The following is a 17,549-nucleotide window of genomic DNA, read 5'->3' on the forward strand; positions in this document are numbered from 1 at the left end:
ATACATAAAAAGGCGAGTCAGTGGTGACAGGACAGAAGTGTACAAAATTATACACGGCATGGAGAAAGTAGATACAGAAAAGCTTTTCTCTCTCTTGCATAACTCTAGAACCCGTGGACATCTCATGAGGCTGAAAGTCGGAAGATTCAAGGCAGGCAAAATGAAAGTGTTTCTTCACACAGCACATAGAATCATAGAATAGTAGAGCTGGAAGGGGCCTGTAAGGCCATCAAGTCCAACCCCCTACTCAATGCAGGAATCCAAATCAAAGCATTCCCGACAGATGGCTGTCCAGCTGCCTCTTGAATGCCTCCAGTGTCGGAGAGCCCACTACCTCTCTAGGTAATAAACGTAAATTATGGAATTCGCTCCCACAGGAGGCCGTGACAGCCACCAACATGGGTTGCTTTAAAGTAGGATTATTTACTATTATTTATTATTTGATTTATATCCCACCCTTCCTCCCAGCAGGAGCCCAGGGCAGCAAACAAAAGCCCTAAAAACACTTAAAAAATCATAAAAACAGACATTAAAATACATTAAAACAAAACAACTCTAAAAACATTTTTTTAAAAGCTTTGAAGACAAACCCATGGAGGGTAAGGCTACCAGTGGCTACCAGCCACAATGGCTGTGCTCAGCCTCAACAGTCAGAGGCAATCTGCTTCTGAAGACCAGCTGCTGGCAAGCACAGGAGGGGAAAGTGCTCTTGCGCTCAGGTCCTGATTGTGGGCCTCCCGTGATGGGCCTCTGGTTGGCCACTGTGAGAACAGGATACTGGACTAGTTGGGCCACTGGCTGGATTTGGCAGACTCTTCTTTATATTCCTAATGACTTGCTGCTATGGTCTTGCCTTCCTCTTCCCTTTCCCCTCCTCCACTGTCAACACGTATGTATTTAAGACATTCATATACAGTACTGTTCAATCCTTTACATTTCTAAGCAGCGCACCATAAAACCAAACGCTATCCTAAAACGCCTGCTGGAACAAGAAAGTCGTAGTCATGTGCCTGAGGTTCAATAAGCAGAGTGACTGCCCCATCTCAATTGGGAGGGAGTTCCACAGGCTTGGGCCCACAAGATGGAATCCACAGCTTCTAGTTATTATGAGCCACGCATCTGATCCATGGGGGAACACGAACAGAGACTCACCCAGAGATCTCAATGATTGGGTCAGGATAAAAAGGATCAGGCAATCCTTGAGATATCCTGGACCCAAGTCGTTGTCGTTATTTAAACTTCTATCCTGTCCTTCCTCCCAAAAGTTGTTCATTCATACTAGCACCTTGAACCTGATCCTGTGGGGTATGGGCTGCCAGCACAAGCTTTTAAGCACTGGAGTTATGGGCTGGCGGTAGTCTGTCCCCACAACAGTCTAGCCGCAGCATTTTGGACCAGCTGGAGCTTCCGGAGCAGGCGCAAGGGTAGCTGCACATAGAACACACTGCAATAACCATAGCTTCTACTGTAAGATCCTTGGGGCTGGGACCTTTATTGCTTAAGTTGTAACGAACCACATCCCAGACTTGTAAATACACTCACAAAAGTTACTAGCCTCTTACCTAGTAGCTCACAGGCTATTGTGCAAGGGCAGCCCCCTCCTGTGCAGCCAATTTCGACACCCCCCCCACACCCCTCTCTATCCTCCATCCAAGATAATGCAAGTGGCAGAGTTCAAGGAGACATTGCAGCCAAGCACAAAAACACTCATAAGAGGGTGCAAAATTGGGCCAGTAGGGGTGTATGGTCTGGGGAGAATCCCGAGGGCCAGATAGGGAGCTTGGAGGGCCACATTTGGCCCCTGGGCCTGAGATTCCCTACCCATGTTAATATAAAGGAACAGCAAAGTGAGTTGAAGAGAGGTGAATGGATGGATTTCCTAGCTCATCTAATCCGCTCCTAATGGGAGGAATTATGACCACCTTTGTTGGCTTCGAACCGCACAACTGGTCACATAATCCACCCCAGGACTTACTTGTTACTGAAAATGGGGTGGGCCTGCCATGCACAGGAACGATTCCCTGTTGCATGCATCGCTGGCCACATTGTCTATCATGCTTCCTTGTCTTTTGTCCCAGCCACCACGTTTGCTCATGATACCACACGTGTGATGATGATGGTGCGCTTTAGCACAAGGAACCACAGCTGCAATGGCAGAGGTGCCAACGATGACTTCAAAGGAAAGAAAAGGTCCAAGGGCAACGGCAGGTGGAAGGAAGGAAGCAGAGATGAATGCCATGCCAGGGATCATTAGGAAAGACACAGAAAATAAAACTGCTAATATCATAAGGCCATAGTACAAATCTATGGTGCGACTGCACTTGGTGCACTGTGCACTGTTCTGGTGGCCTTGCCACCAAAAGGATACTGCAGAGGTGGAAAAGGGTCAGAAAAGGGCAACCAAAATGATCAGGGGGATGGAGTGACTCCCATATGAGGAAAGGATGCAGCATTTGGGGGTTTTTACTTTAGAGAAAAGGCGTGTCAGAGGCGACACGATAAAAATGCCACAGCTCAATGTGAGAACATCTGCTTTGCATTTAGAAGGTCCCAGGTTCAATCCTCAGCATCTCCAAGGCTGGGAACGGTTCCGCGACTGAATCCATCAAGAGTTGCTGCCGGTCAGTGCAGACAAGGCTGAGCCAAATGAACCAATGGTCTGACTTAGTATACAAGGCAGCTTTCTATGTTCCTAGCAGGAATGGGATTTCCAATGGTCAGAGGACTGGATGTCAAAAGCTGTCTGAACCTCCACATAAACTGAGGGCAGAAAAAAAATTACACAAGATAAGATGTCTTGTGCTGGGCTCCACGATGGAAAAAAGACAGGATATAAATGTAAGAAAATAAATAAGATGTGTGCAAATGGTGTTTCATTTGCATAATTTATTCTGGTTGCAGAATCCATCTTTTCATTGGTCACCTGGGTCGAGTGCATGTAAAACAGTACGGCCAGTGATCTACTTCACCAAAAAGATCATAACACTATCACGACCAGATAGTGCTAAAAATATTAATTGATTTAATTAGTAGATTAATGGTCTTGCACAGCGATTCCCCAACTTTTCCCCCCATGGAGTGCTTGAAAATTTATGAGGGCCTTGGCGGACCACTTAATGATTTTTCCGCCTGTTGCAGGAACTGTAATGCGCCGTTCGAGAAGCTGTGTGATTTTTAATTGTATTTTTATCGCTGCTTTTATTTCCTATATAATGTAGTTTATTGTATTAGAATTCAAAATACAAGATAAGAAATAAACAAGACGCAATAAAAACACAATTAAAAATCAATATGAATATCTAATGCAACGGATGTGCCGTCTCCTGTCTTCAGCCACAAATCCACAGACACTCCGCAGACCACCTGACTGAAGCTTGCGGACCACCACTGGTCCACGGATCACAGGGTGGGAACTCCTGCTCTAGAGATTATTCATTAATCACTGATAGCCAATATTAATTGCTGGGGCTGTAAGTTAAAAGCAACTATGTTTGTTTATTTCTTTACAGGTATTTTTACTTATTTATAACCTGTTTTTTCCTCCAAGGGGCTCAAGACTACACACATGGTTTTCTCCTCTCCATTTTATCCTCACAACAACCCTGTGAGGTAGGTTAGGCTGAGAGACAGTGACTGGCCCCGAAGTCACCCAGTGAGCTTCATGGCTGAGTGGAGATTTAAACCCTGGTCTGCCGGGTCACAGCCTGACACTCTAACCCCTGTGCCACACTAACTCCAGAAGACTTTGGTTGGTGTGTAACAGTAATAAGAAATGATGGTCTTTGCCCCTTAACAGAGTGGCAGTGTTGGTTCATAAAATGTTTTTGGTGATGCTCTCACATTGGTAGAAGCTCCTCCCAAGCAACAAGTGAGTTTTGAGGCTTCACAGCGTTGCCAAGTGAGTTTTAAACAAGCCTTTTGTTGTTATATGCCTTCAAGTCGATTACAACTTATGGCGACCCTATGAATCTTTTTGGATATATTCATAGGGTTTTCATGGTAAGAGGTGTGCAGAGGTGGTTTACCATTGCCTTCCTCTAAGCCTATGGCACCCGGTACTCCCAGGCAGTCTCCCATCCAAGTACTAACCAGGCCTGACCCTGCTTAGCTTCCAAGATCAGACAAGATCGGGCATGTTCAGGGTAGTTAAAGCCACTTATTTGGGGATTGCTTTTTCTTAAAAGGATTTATGGTGATGCTGGCCTGAAACTGTTTTGTTTTAGCAGTGCACACTTACCTAGGAGTAAGTCCCGCTGAACTCAGTAGCGCAGGGCTTACGTCTGAACGGGCATGTAAAGAGTTGCACTGCCAGTTGTACATAGTGATGCACAGATGGCCTCTGAATTGCTTTAAACTGCTGCTTTAAATAGTTTTCTTTTACTGAAATGTGACACTGCATATTAGGGAGCTTTTTTGTAATGAGGGCTTTGCCCTAAAAGATAGCAAAGAACAGCCTCTGCCAACCTGGTGCCCTCCAGATGTTACTGGAGTGCAACTCCACGGCTGTGCTGGATGGGGCTGATGGGACTTGCATTCCAGTAACATCTGGGGGGCACCAAGTTGGCAAAGGCGAGTCAAGAAATATTTACGATAAGGAAACAAAGAAATATGTGCATTCATGTGTCCTTCAGAATTGTAGAGGCACCTGTATTGATGCAAATTTATTTATGTTTAATCACACGGTTACACGTCAGATGATTAATGAACCAATACTTCAGTCAGTTGACAGCCCTATGCCGGGAAAGTCAGGGAGCGTCCAGGAAACTGTATTCCTAGAATGACACTCACTCCCCGTAGAGATCAGTTTGCGATCATCAAATGGGCCCACTGCCACCCTTATCTGTCAAGGAGATCAGGGCTTGAGAAACAGGTGGCCCTCCACCTGCTGCTGGACTCCAGTTCCCAGTAGTCCCAGCAGCCAGGATGGCCAATGGTCAGGGATGATAGGAGCTGTAGTCGAACAACATCTGGAGGGTTACAGGTTCTCCATCCCTGAAGCAGATGGTTGAAGGAACAAACAACCTGTATGGGTGCCTTAATCAGACCTGAAAAACAGTTGCCATCCGCTCCCTGGCAGTTCTGCATAGACATCGAGAAGCAGGAAATCCTTTTCATTTATTTTATATTTATTATTTGATTTATATCCCGCCCTTCCTCCCAGCAGGAGCCCAGGGCAGCAAACAAAAGCACTAAAAACACTTCAAAATGGAAATGAACTGCCTTCAAGTTGATCCCGACTTATGACGACTCTACGAATAGGGTTTTCATGGTAAGCGGTATTCAGAGGGGGTTTCCCACTGCCTCCCTCTGAGGCTAGTCCTCCCCAGCTGGCTAGGGCCTGCTCAGCTGGCCACAGCTGCACAAGCCAGCCCCTGCCTTGTCCGCAACTGCCAGCTGGGGGGCAACTGGGCACCACGGCTGCACAGATGGCAGGGCACGTAACCCCTGAGCCACTCCCTGTGGGGTTGATCTTTAGCTGGCCCTTGACACCCAGGAGACATGAGTGGGAATTTGAACTCACAGACTATGGACTCCCCGCCAGGCTCTCTTCCCCACCACTGTGCTATACCAGCTGATTAAAAAAACACTTTAAAACATAAAAACAGACTCGAAAATATATTCAAACAAAACATCTTTTAAAACATTTTTTTTAAAAATCTTTCAAGACATCTTTAAAAAGGGGTTAAAAACATATTAAGAAGCAATTCCAACACAGAAGTAGACTGAGAGAAGGTTTCAACTAAAAGGCTTGTTGAAAGAGGAAGGTCTTCAATAGGTGCTGAAAAGATAAAAGAGATGGGCCTGTCTAATATTTGAGGGGAGGGAGCTTTTTAATAGAGCTTCAAGCACTGGCCAGATTATCCCACCCTCCAGGCTGCAATCGCACAACACCAGGTGTGCTTCACTCCAGAACTGGGTGCAATTCAGGAGGGGCATGAGAAAATCCATGTGGGATCAACCCAAAGGCCCATCTAGAGGCCTCTGTGTAGACACTGGAGGATAATCACATGGAGATGCATCGAGCCAGGGTTGGACTGGATGGCCTTACAGGCCCCTTTCAACTCTACGACTGATTCTATGGTTCTGTGAGATTTGGTAAAGCGAAAGGCATTTCCATGTGTGTGTGTGTGTGTGTGTGTGTGTGTGCAACACCCAATTAGTACTCTGGCGATTGCACTTGTTCTAAGTCACAAGCAAGAGGTTGGCTTCCTAGTTGAGTGTGAATGCACGAGGGGGCAAGCGATCACTACAGAGGTAACCCAGTTGTGCAACCCAACTGCATCATGGCAGGGGAAGGGGGGCAGCTACTCATTTCTGGGAGGCCCCAGGGGGCAGTGTGTGTGGGGGCACAGAGAAAGACATCATTACTTGAGGTGGGGGGAGGAGAGAGATCACTCACTAGCCCCCAGGCCCTCCTCCCCCTTCCCAAAAGCAGAATCCTTGTCAGGAGAAGCATGACTCAGAGCATCTCAGCAGAGGTCCACAAAGTTGCACAGACATGGCTAGAGGCTTACGCAGCTCATGGTTACATACATGCGCGCCTCTCTCTGCATGTGTGTGTTCACTCATCAAAAATGCTGACTCTCCCCCCCCAGGCATCCCCCCTACACACACAAGGAGTCAAGGGGGATCCTGGGCCTGTCAGGGAACTGGAATCCGAGGCAAAAGATGGGAGGGGGCATCTGGGCAAGGAGGCTAAGGAAGAGTGTAGCCCGCCCCCCACCTCTTGTCATGGGACTCTCACAGTCTCTTCCTCCCCCCCTCCTTCCACTACAATTAATATCAGTCCTGTCCCCCCATCCTATCCTATCCTGAGCCGAGGAGGCCCCTCCCCCTCCAGATCAGCAGCTCTTTTCATTCTGATGCATCCTCCCCCCTCCAAGAAGAATCAATGCGATCAGCCCGCCCCCCACAAAGCTCTTAGGCTGCCCCGCTCTCCCCAAGACATCCCCCCCCAGACTCACTCTTTAACCTCCCCCCCCGTACAACTAAGCACGGTCTAGTCTGGAGGGGGTGTCCCTCCCCCCCGCACAGCAGCAAAGGCCCACTCCCTGTGCGCCCCGCCCCGCATCCATAGCGGAGGGTCCAACTTCTCTCACTATTGCCTCCCCCCCCACCGCAATCTGTTCTGGACTCAGCATCAACTTCCTGGACGCAGGACCCCCCCACTCCTCTCAATCCAGGTCTGTGCAGCCCCCCCTCCCGTGCAGCCCCCCACCCCCCCCGTGCAGCCCTGCTCACCTGGGCAGGGGCCCATTCGGCCATAGCCCTTCGCTGGGGGGTCTGCGCGCGGGAGAAGGGGCGATCCGGGCTCCAGGGCAGGGCAGGGCAAGGGGGGGTCCCGGGGCGCGCGAGCAGGAGCGGGGGCCGGCGGGCGGAGAGGCAGGCCCGGCGGGGCGGACGCGCGGCGGCGGCGGCGGCAGCGGCTGGTTACATGAGAAGAAAACATACAAGGCGCAATTGTAGCGATTTGGGGAAAAAAACACCCGCTCGCGCACACACACAACGGGGGCCTGGCTAGCGCAGCGCGCCCCCTGCAGGGCCAAGGCGGCACAGCAGCGCCCGCTCGGCGCCCCCCTCCCCCAGCTCCGTCGCGGGCTTTGCAAAGGCAGCTTCCATCTCAAAGCAGCCGCAGCGACGGGCTCGCCGAGGGAGCGATGCATCCATTCACACGTTACACTTTCCCTGCGCCGGACAGCGTTTGGGAATCGTGCGTGCCCCGGCCAGGCGGCGAAGGGCTGGTTCACACGTGCCCCGATGGCGTTCTCCCTGCCGCCCTCGGTGGCTTGTAGAAGGGATCGGAAACTACCAGCGTGGACAGGAGTGCGTACACGTGGCCTCCTGAGCCCCTAACGGACGCCAGGCGTGTAGTCGTCCGGGGTCTCAGAGGGTCTTAGACCCCTTACTTTTGGGGAAGCAGGGTCCCTATGTCTCCAGCATCCTATGAGCCAATCAGCTTGAAAGGGGGAGTGTGTTAGCTACTGAGAAGAGTCGTATAACAAGAGTCTTCCTTGTCCTTTCCTGCTGGTTGGAGGCAACCCGCATGAAAGGAGGTGAGTCAGCCACCAAGAAGACTCTTCTCAGTAGCTAACACTCCCCTTTCATGCTGATTGGCTCCTAGGGATGTCTGTTGTGGGAGAAGGCATTAACAAGGATTTCATTCTCAACCCAGCAGCAAAAAAAGGGGTGTATGGCTTTGAGTATCATGATGAGACCCTGCACTTCTGAATTCACCACTGCACTCTTGCTGGGAACCCTGACTGGGCTGGAGTTCCTGGCTCGTGTGGAACTCCATGGCGTTCAGCTCATGGCAGGAATTGAACCAAACGGATTGCTGCGGCTTCAAGGTTCCTGGCAACCTTGGCATTATGAGCTGTGAGGGCATGTGCTGGGGCTCTTCCCCACCCGCACTATTTAACTTGAAGAGCCTGGCTGCGGCCGGATGAGGCCAATGCAGGCCCACCTGGTAGACCAGCATCCTGTTCTCTCACTGGCCAGCCACATGCCCTTATGCAAAGGCTCCCAAACTAGTCTGTGGACTGAGCTGGTCCGTGGCATGTCCACATTGAGTATTCACATTGATTTTCGATTGCATTTTTATTGTTTCAGTTACTTCTTATATTGTATTTCGTTATATTACAATTTGAATAGAAATTTTATGGAATGCAAATTGAAAAGCAATAAAATGCAATGTAAAAAATAAGAGAAGCAATGAAAATACAGTTAAAATCCATACAGCATCTAGCAGAGTGCATTGCCATTGTTATAGCAGGCAGAAAAATCATTAAGTACCTCCCCCAAGACATTCAGCAATTTTCAAGCGGTCCGTGAGGAAAAAATGTTTGGGAACCATTGCCCCAATGGGAAGCCCACAATATGAATGTAATAAATTTAAATGTAATAAACTAGAAACCTGCTTCCTACCTCTTGTCATTGATGCAGCCGGCTAAACTAGCCTTCCCCAACCTGGCGCCCTCCAGACATTTGGGATGGTGCAGCTTGTTATGTCTCATGGGGGTTATGCAGTCCAAAGCGTCTGGAGGGGGCACCATGCTGGGAAAGGCTGTCCTAAACAACCACCATGAATTGACAGAATGACATCAATTGCACTGTTTTTGACTCTACACACCATGTATGTCAAGCACATGGCTCCTCCCCCAAGAATCCTGGGAACTGTGGTTTGTTATGGGTGCCGGGAACTGTAGCAGTGTCAGGGGTGAACAGACTGGAGAGGGGCATGCCTCTCGAATGGGAGTTTTTCTTGATTTAATATCTGAATTCCGCTTTTCCAACAACAATGTTGAGCTCAGACTAGCTAACAATGGCAACAGCATTAAAAATTAGCAAACGCTTCAATTCAATATCAAAAACACAACAGCATAAAAATAAGGCAAAAACAAACAAATCCAGCTGTACAAAACATCTGGAGGGCATCAGGTTGGCGACAGCTGGATTACTGTGATGCACTCTGCATGGGCCTTGCCTTGAAGGTAATTTGGAAACCACTTCATGCAAAACAGAGCCGTGGGGTTACAAACCAGTTCAGCTCACAGGCTTGCTTTCCGTGAACTGGTTGCAGAGCTATGTCTGCGAAAGAGCTACTTTAGGCATTTGACCATGTGACTGCTCCCCAGCAACTACTGCAACATCAAGGGATGACTCATGTGTGTGTGAATCAGCCGTCAGGGATTAGGCCTCACGGGCAGAATGTCCATACATACCTTACGGCTGCCCGTATACAATCCCCCCAAGCAACACTTTCCAGTGGAGGCCTTTTACACACTCAGCTTTCAGTTATCTTCCCAGGTTCTGATGACTGGATATGAAGCTGAGGGGTACATGACCCTTGTTCATCAGCAGGAGCAAATTCATCTGAGGTAGGATGGGAAGAACAGCTGGTATAGCCCAGTGGGGAGGAGAGCCTGGCTGGGAGTCCAGAGCCTGGCAAAGTTACTTTTTTTTGGACTACAACTCCCATGAGCCCACTCCAGTGGCCATGCTGGCTGGAGCTGATGGGAGTTGTAGTTTTAAAAAAGTAACTTTTCCAAGCTCTGGTCCAGAGTCTGTGAGCTCCAATCTCCACTTGTGTCTCCTGGGTGTCAAGGGCCAGCTAAAGATCATCCCCACAGGGAGTGGCTCAGGGGTTACGTGCCCTGCCACCTGTGCAGCCGTGGGCAAGCTGCACAGTCCCAAGGAGCCCAGTTGCCCCCGGCTGGCGGTTGCAGACAAGGCAGGGGCTGGCTTGTGCAGCTGTGGCAAGCTGAGCAGGCTCTAGCTAGCTGGGGAGGACTAGCCGCAGAGGGAGGCAATGGTAAGCCCCCTCTGAATACCGCTTACCATGAAAACCCTATTCACAGGGTAATAATAATAATAATAATTTAATGTGTGGGTCGCCTATCTGCCCAATGGCCACTCTAGGCGACGTACAATTTAACAACAATACATTACATCATAATAAAATACATCATAAAATACAATATAACAATAAAACAGTTCCAGTACAGAGTAGTAGGCTATTGGTCGTAAAAATTTAACCCTCCCCGGAAGTCCCAAAGGCCTGTCTGAAGAGCCAGGTCTTCAAAGCTTGGCGGAATACATTCAGGGAAGGGGGATGCCGAAGGTCATACGGGAGGGAGTTCCAGAGAGTGGGGGCCGCCACTGAAAATGCCCTCTCTCTTGTCCCCGCCAATCTGGCTGTTTTAGTTGGCGGGATTGAGAGAAGGTCCTGTGTGGCTGATCTTGTTGGGCGGCATGGTTGGTGGCGCTGGAGGCGCTCCATCAGATAAACTGGGCCGAGACCGTATAGGGATTTAAAGGTTAATACCAACACCTTGAATTGGGCCCGGAAAATAACTGGAAGCCAGTGTAGGTTGAACAACACTGGAGTGATGTGTTTATCTCACGGAGCGCCTTCAATTATGCCGCCCGACAAGATCGGCCACACAGGGCCTTCTCTCAATCCCGCCAACAAAAACAGCCAGATTGGCGGGTACAAGAGAGAGGGCATTCTCAGTGGCGGCCCCCACTCTTTGGAACTCCCTCCCACAAGATCTCCGGCATGCCTCTTCCCTAAATGTATTTCGGAAAGCCTTAAAGACCTGGCTTTTTCAGCAGGCCTTCGGGGTATCCGGGGAGGGTTAATCGATATAATTGTAATGCCTCCTACCCAGTTTTAATATTGTTGTTGTAGATCTATTGTTTTTATTGTATTACTGTATTTTATTCATTGTATTTTAATAATTTTGTAAGTCGCCTAGAGTGGCCATTGGCCAGATAGGCGACGAAGAAATTAAATTTATTATTATTATTATTCCCGGCGGCGACAGTTTGTAAGTAGTCGAGCCGCAGCATTTTGTATAAGTTGTAATTTCCGGACCGTTTTCAAGGGTAGCCCCACGGAGACCGCAATACAGTAATCCAACCGAGAGGTGACCAGGGCATGTACCACCAGTGGGAGCTGATGAGCAGGAAGGTAGGGCTGCAGTCTACGAATGAGGTGTAATTGATAGCAAGCTGCCCGGCTCACTGCCGAAATCTGAGCCTCCATGGACAGCTTGGAATCAAGAACAACCCCAAGGCTGCGGACCTGGTCCTTCAGGGGCAATTTCACCCCATCGAACACCAGGTCAACATCTCCCAACCTTCCCTTGTCTCCCACAAGTAGCACCTCGGTCTTATCAGGATTCAACTTCAGCCTGTTCCTTGCCATCCATCCACTCACGGATTCCAGGCACTTGGACATGGTCTCCACAGCTGACTCTGGTGAAGATTTAAATGAGAGATAGAGCTGAGTGTCATCCGCATATTGGTGACACTGCAGCCCAAATCTCCTGATGATTGTCCCCAGCGGCTTCATATAGATATTAAATAGCATGGGAGAGAGGATAGAGCCCTGTGGCACACCACAGGGTAGCCATAAGTCAGGATCAACTTGAAGGCAGTCCATTTCCATTTTTCAGGATGGGAAGAACTCCTGTCCAAACACATTCTGCTTGCTGTAGGTCATGCTCCGCTCTCCAGTTCACTGACCCTCAGAGACCTGGCGGTGGACAGCAGACCCTCCAGGTCTAAAGGGGTGGGGGAAGCTACATTTCTGTGTGTCCAGCTGCTAAAAACTACACAAGAGGAACAGAGCCCATAAAAGGTGGCAACCCTCTTTAACAGAGCATGCTAAGGAGTGCAACCCGCACACTGCTTGAGCGACAGCTGTCTTCTCACCTTCCCAAACCAGCAGTTGCTTCGCCTCACCATTCTTCAGAGTTCTCCCAGGCTCCAGCAGTTGGGGAGCGGGTACAAGTCCCATGCTTGCCAGTTGGTCCATGCAGATGGCATGGTACAACAGGAAGTAAACCTCCCCTTTCCTTTTGGAAGTGTCTTGCTCTCTGTACCATTTGCATTGCGGATTTATACTGCATATCGGATTGCTAGCAACACAAGAGCATAGGGAGGTGCCTTGCACTGAGTCAGTCCATTGTCCCATCTAGCTCAGTATTGTTGACACTGACTGGTAGCAGCTCTCCAGGGAGGGGACACTCCCAACCCTACCTGGAGATGTTGGGGCTTGAACCTGGGGTCTTCTGCATGGAAACCAGGTGCTTCCCAACATAGCATGGAATCAAACTCACCACTATACTAATGAGCACCTTTTTTAACAAAAAGGATGTGCAACTTATTCCTAGTGCAATACATAGAGGATTTGTGCATCCTGTATGGATATTTGGATTTGTTTCTTGTTTGGTCTTTTAATTACTGTATAACTAATTATGAGCCAGCATGGTATAGTGGTTAGTGTTGGACTACGACCTGGGAGACTAGGGTTTGAATCCTCACACAGCCATGAAAGTCACTGGGTGGCCTTGGGCCAGTAACTGTCTCTCAGCCTCAGAGGAAGGCAATGGGAAACCCCCTCTGGATACCGCTTACCATGAAAACCCTATTCGTAGGGTTGCCATAAGTCGGGATCGACTTGAAGGCAGTCCATTTCCATTTTTTCATAACTAATCATAATTATTATTACACACACCACCACCACTGTAACACGTTCCCATTTTTCTCCAAGGAAAGCTTAACTTACAGGCTTTTTTTTCCTTCCAAATTTTTTATTTTAAAAAAATCAGGACATATTGTAACGTCCTGCAGCTTAGCAGAACATTTGCATATCTAGACAAGAAAATCAGTAAATTGCAATATCTGCAGACCTTCCCATCTATCTGTCACATGCCAGGCTCCAGCAGAGGGACACAGGAACTCTGCTTATGGGGGTGGGGGAGAAGAAATAGTTGGCAGGAGCAATGCTGGCAGTCACTCTCTCCCCCCATCCCACTCCCTACGCAGCATGTGTGTTTCTCTCTTCTCCCATTCACTGCTCCACTGGGCAGGAAGGGGTTAACCCATGATCTGTGTTCTTGAAAAGCCAATCTTGAAGAGGAGGCCAGGAAATGGATTCTATTGGCCTGACCTCACATCCGACTTCCCATTCCTTGTCAAGAGAGGATTCCACACGCAGAGCCTTCCCTTTACAGCAGCTGCACCACCTGCAGGCAGGAGGTCATGGTGGCACCAAATTCATGCAGTTCCCTGTAGGTGGCACAGGAGCTTTTGAATTTGCCTTATAGTGTATCAGACTCTTGGTGCATCTGAATCAACATTTATTTTTTAGATTTATGTCCTGCTCTTCCTCCCAGTAGGAGCCCAGGGCGGCAAACAAAAGCACTAAAAACACCCTAAAACATCTTAAAAACAGGCTTTAAAATATATTAGAACAAAACATCTTTAAAAACATATGACAACAAAACATTTTTTAAAAAAACCTTTAAAAACATATTAAAAAGCAATTCCAGCACAGACGTAGACTGGGATGAGGCCTCCACTTAAAAGGCTTGTTGAAAGAGGAAGGTCTTCAGTAGGTGCTGAAAAGATAACAGAGATGGCGCCCGTCTAATATTTAAAGGGAGGGAATTCCACAGGGTAGGTGCCGCCACACTAAAGGTCCGTTTGCTATGTTGTGCAGAATGGACCTCCTGATAAGATGGTAAACATGCATTTTAATATGTTTTTAAACCTTAAAAAAACCCAGTATGTATTTTAACCTTTTTTCTTTTTTCTAAGATGTCTTCAAAGGTTTTTTATAGAATGTTTTTAAAGATGTTTTCTTTTAATGTATTTTAAAGTCTGTTTTTATGATGTTTTAATTGTTTTTAGTGCTTTTGTTTGCTGTCCTGAGCTCCTGCTGGGAGGAAGGACGGGATATAAATCAAATAAATAAATAAATATCTGCAGGAGGCCCTTGCCTGCAGAGCGCAGTGATCAACTGGGTCTAGAAGGGGTAAGATGATCTTGCAGGTGGCCTCCCTTTCCTACACCAGCCTTCTGTTCTCAGTGAGTGCACACTCTGACAGCTTGGATCCCCGGGAGTACCTGCTTCTGATGTTTAGCAATGTGTTGATGTCCAGAGTTTCAGACTGGGGTCTCTCCCAGCTCTACCCAGAGATGCTAAGGACTGAATGCTAGAGCGCCGAGTTAAACTATGGTTTAGGAGTTAAACTATGCACTCCCAGAAGAGTGATGGCCACCAAATTGGATGGCTTTAAAAGAGGATTAGACACATTCATGGAGGATCAGGCTATCAACGGCTACTAGCCACGATGGCTATGCTCTGGCTCCGTAGGCGGGTGATACACTTCCAAATACCACTTGCTGGAAACGGCAGGAGGGGAGAGTGCTGTGGTGCTTGGGTCCTGCTCGCAGGCTACGTGTTTGTTTATTTATTGCATTTGTATACCGCCCCATAGCCGAAGCTCTCTGGGTGGTTTACAACAATTAAAAACATTAAAAACAAATATACAAATTTAAAGACACATTTTTAAGAAGCAATTTAAAATCACATGCTAAAATGCCTGGGAGAAGAGGGACCTGCTTGGCTACTGTGAGAACAGGATGCTCCTGGCCTGGTCCATCATGCTTTGCAGGCAAAACCCGTGCTCCCCCAGTGAGCGAAGGTCCTTCCCCAGAGAAGAAGCTGTCTTATACCCAGCTGGACTCCACCTAGCTCAGCATTGTATAAAGTGACTGGTGGCAGCTCTCCTGGGTTTAAGGCTGGGAGAGTGCCCTGCCTGGCCCGGAGACGCCACTGTGGAAGGACCCAGAAACCTTCTGCATGCTTCAGAGCAGATTATGCTCTGCGGTGAGCCAGACCCCTGACCCTTGAAAGCCAGTCGCTGGGGATCACAAGTGGGGAGTTGCGCTCAGATCCTGCTTGTGAGCTTCCCAGGGGATCCGGGTGGCTTTGGCATGATCCAGCAGCACTCTTCTTAAGCTCCTATTGGCCTGGGGCTGAAGGGAGGTGGTGTCCAAAAGATCTGCCGGGCACCAGGTTGGCAAAGGGTGCTGTGGGCACAACACCTGCTCTCTCTGACCCCTTCCAGCGGAGCCCTGGTTGCAACTCTGCCCGCGGCGTCCCTCCTGCCTCGCCCCTCCTTGCAATGAGGTGAGCACCTTGAGCCGCGTCCACAGTCAGGCAGGCTTGGGCTCCAGGTGCTCTTCACCTTCTTTAGACAAGTTTGTTAGAGGAACCCTGCGAGGAACTAGGAGGAAGAAGTTGGTGCAGGATGAGGTCCGTGCAAGACGAGCGAGCAGGTCTCCGGGAGTCGCGCCGGGAAATCTCACTGAAGTGCTCGACGCCACTAACACCCTCGGAGCTGCAGAGCGCGTGGGCACGGGTTGCTCTAGAAGACTGCCAACTTTTGGGGAGGGAGAAAACGGAACAATTAAAAAATACATTGATGGTGGGGGGGCGAAACGCGTTGGAGATGCAAACGAGGGTTTAACAGATCCAAAAAGCAAGTTTACTGGCACGTGGCCAGGCCCTGTCCTGCACCCTAAAGGTTGCCAACTTTCCAGCAGCCTTTGCTCTTCTGCCCCCCACCCCCGCGTGCAGCACCAAAATCTCCCACACCCCTTCCTCCGATTTAAAGCAGCGCAAACCTCCCCCCAACCGCGATTATTTCCGGGGCTCCTGCAACCCCCTCCCCAATAGCATACCAGACAGGATGGAGTTAACCTTGCCTGCGGCTGAGACGCCAGAACGAAGCTGTTGCGCACAGGGATTCGATTCCGCCCGCCCGCGCAGCTTCTTCGCCCCGCTCCGGGAGAAGAGCTCCAGAGCCGCTCTGACCCGAGAGGGCGACAGGTCCTGCAGCTCCACCTGCAGGCAGAACATGCTCACTACACACCCACGACTTGGCTGCAAATGTTGGCAGTCTCGTTGGCGACAGAGAACACGGGAACATCAGAAGAGGGAGTTGTTGTTGTTGTTCTCGTTATGTGCCTCCAAGTCGACTACGACTTATGGCGACCCTATGAATCAGTGACCTCCAAGAGCATCTGTCATGAACAACCCTGTTCAGATCTTGTAAGTTCAGGTCTGTGGCTTCCTTTAGGGAATCAATCCATCTCTTCTTTGGCCTTCCTCTCTTTCTACTTCCTTCTGTTTTTCCAAGCATTATTATCTTTTCTAATGAATCATGTCTTCTCATTATGTGTCCAAAGTACGATAACCTCAGTTTCATCATTTTAGCTTCTAGTGACAGTTGTGGTTTAATTTGTTCTAACACCCAATTATTTGACTTTTTTGCAGTCCATGGTATACACAAAGCTCTTATCCAACACATTTCAAACAAGTTGATTTTTCTCTTATCAGCTTTTTTCACTGTCCAACTTTCACATCCATACATAGAGATTGGAAATACCATGGTCTGAATGATCCTGACTTTGGTGTTCAGTGATACATCTTGGCATTTGAGGACCTTTTCTAGTTCTCTCACAGCTGCCCTCCCCAGTCCTAGCCTTCTTCTGATTTCTTGACTATTGTCTCCATTTTGGTTAATGATTGTGCCAAGGTATTGATATAATCCTTGACAAGTTCAATGTCCTCATTGTCAACTGTAAAGTTGCATAAATCTTCTGTTGTCATTACTTTAGTCTTTTTGACGTTCAGCTGTAGTCCTGCTTTTGTGCTTTCTTCTTTAACTTTCATCAGCATTCATTTCAAATCATTACTGGTTTCTGCTACTAGTATGGTATCGTCTGCATATCTTAAATTACTGATATTTCTCCCTCCAATTTTCACACCTCCTTCATCTTGGTCCAATCCTGCTTTCCGTATGATATCTTCTGCATACAGATTAAATAAACAGGGTGATAAAATACACCCCTGTCTCACACCCTTTCCGATTGGGAACCAATCGGTTTCTCCATATTCTGTCCTTACAGTAGCCTCTTGTGCAGAGTATAGGTTGAGCATCAGGACAATCAGATGCTGTGGCACCCCCATTTCTTTTAAAGCATTCCATAGTTTTTCATGATCTACACAGTCAGCTTTGCTGTAATCTATAAAGTACAGGGTGATTTTCTTCTGAAATTCCTTGGTCCGTTCCATTATCCAACGTATGTTTGCGATATGATCTCTGGTACCTCTTCCCTTTCTAAATCCAGCTTTGAAGTCAGGCATTTCTCGATCCATATATGGTAAGAGCCTTTGTTGTAGAATC

The 17,549-nt window shown here is 48.5% G+C and overlaps 1 protein-coding gene and 1 pseudogene across 1 annotated transcript in view; both read right to left on the reverse strand.

Annotated features, from left to right (window-relative positions):
- LOC133365114 (zinc finger protein 282-like) overlaps positions 1-7,501 on the reverse strand; it is a 36,640-nt gene extending 29,139 nt beyond the window's left edge. Inside the window, exon 1 of the mRNA XM_061586526.1 lies at positions 7,243-7,501. Coding sequence (XP_061442510.1) covers positions 7,243-7,266 — 24 coding nt within the window. The 5' untranslated portion in view covers positions 7,267-7,501. The remainder of the gene's footprint in view (positions 1-7,242) is intronic.
- LOC133365683 (5S ribosomal RNA) lies at positions 4,041-4,160 on the reverse strand (annotated as a pseudogene).
- Positions 7,502-17,549: the final 10,048 nt, after the last annotated feature.

This window comes from Rhineura floridana, chromosome 10 (assembly GCF_030035675.1).
Source record: "Rhineura floridana isolate rRhiFlo1 chromosome 10, rRhiFlo1.hap2, whole genome shotgun sequence".
Classification (NCBI taxonomy): domain Eukaryota; kingdom Metazoa; phylum Chordata; class Lepidosauria; order Squamata; family Rhineuridae; genus Rhineura; species Rhineura floridana.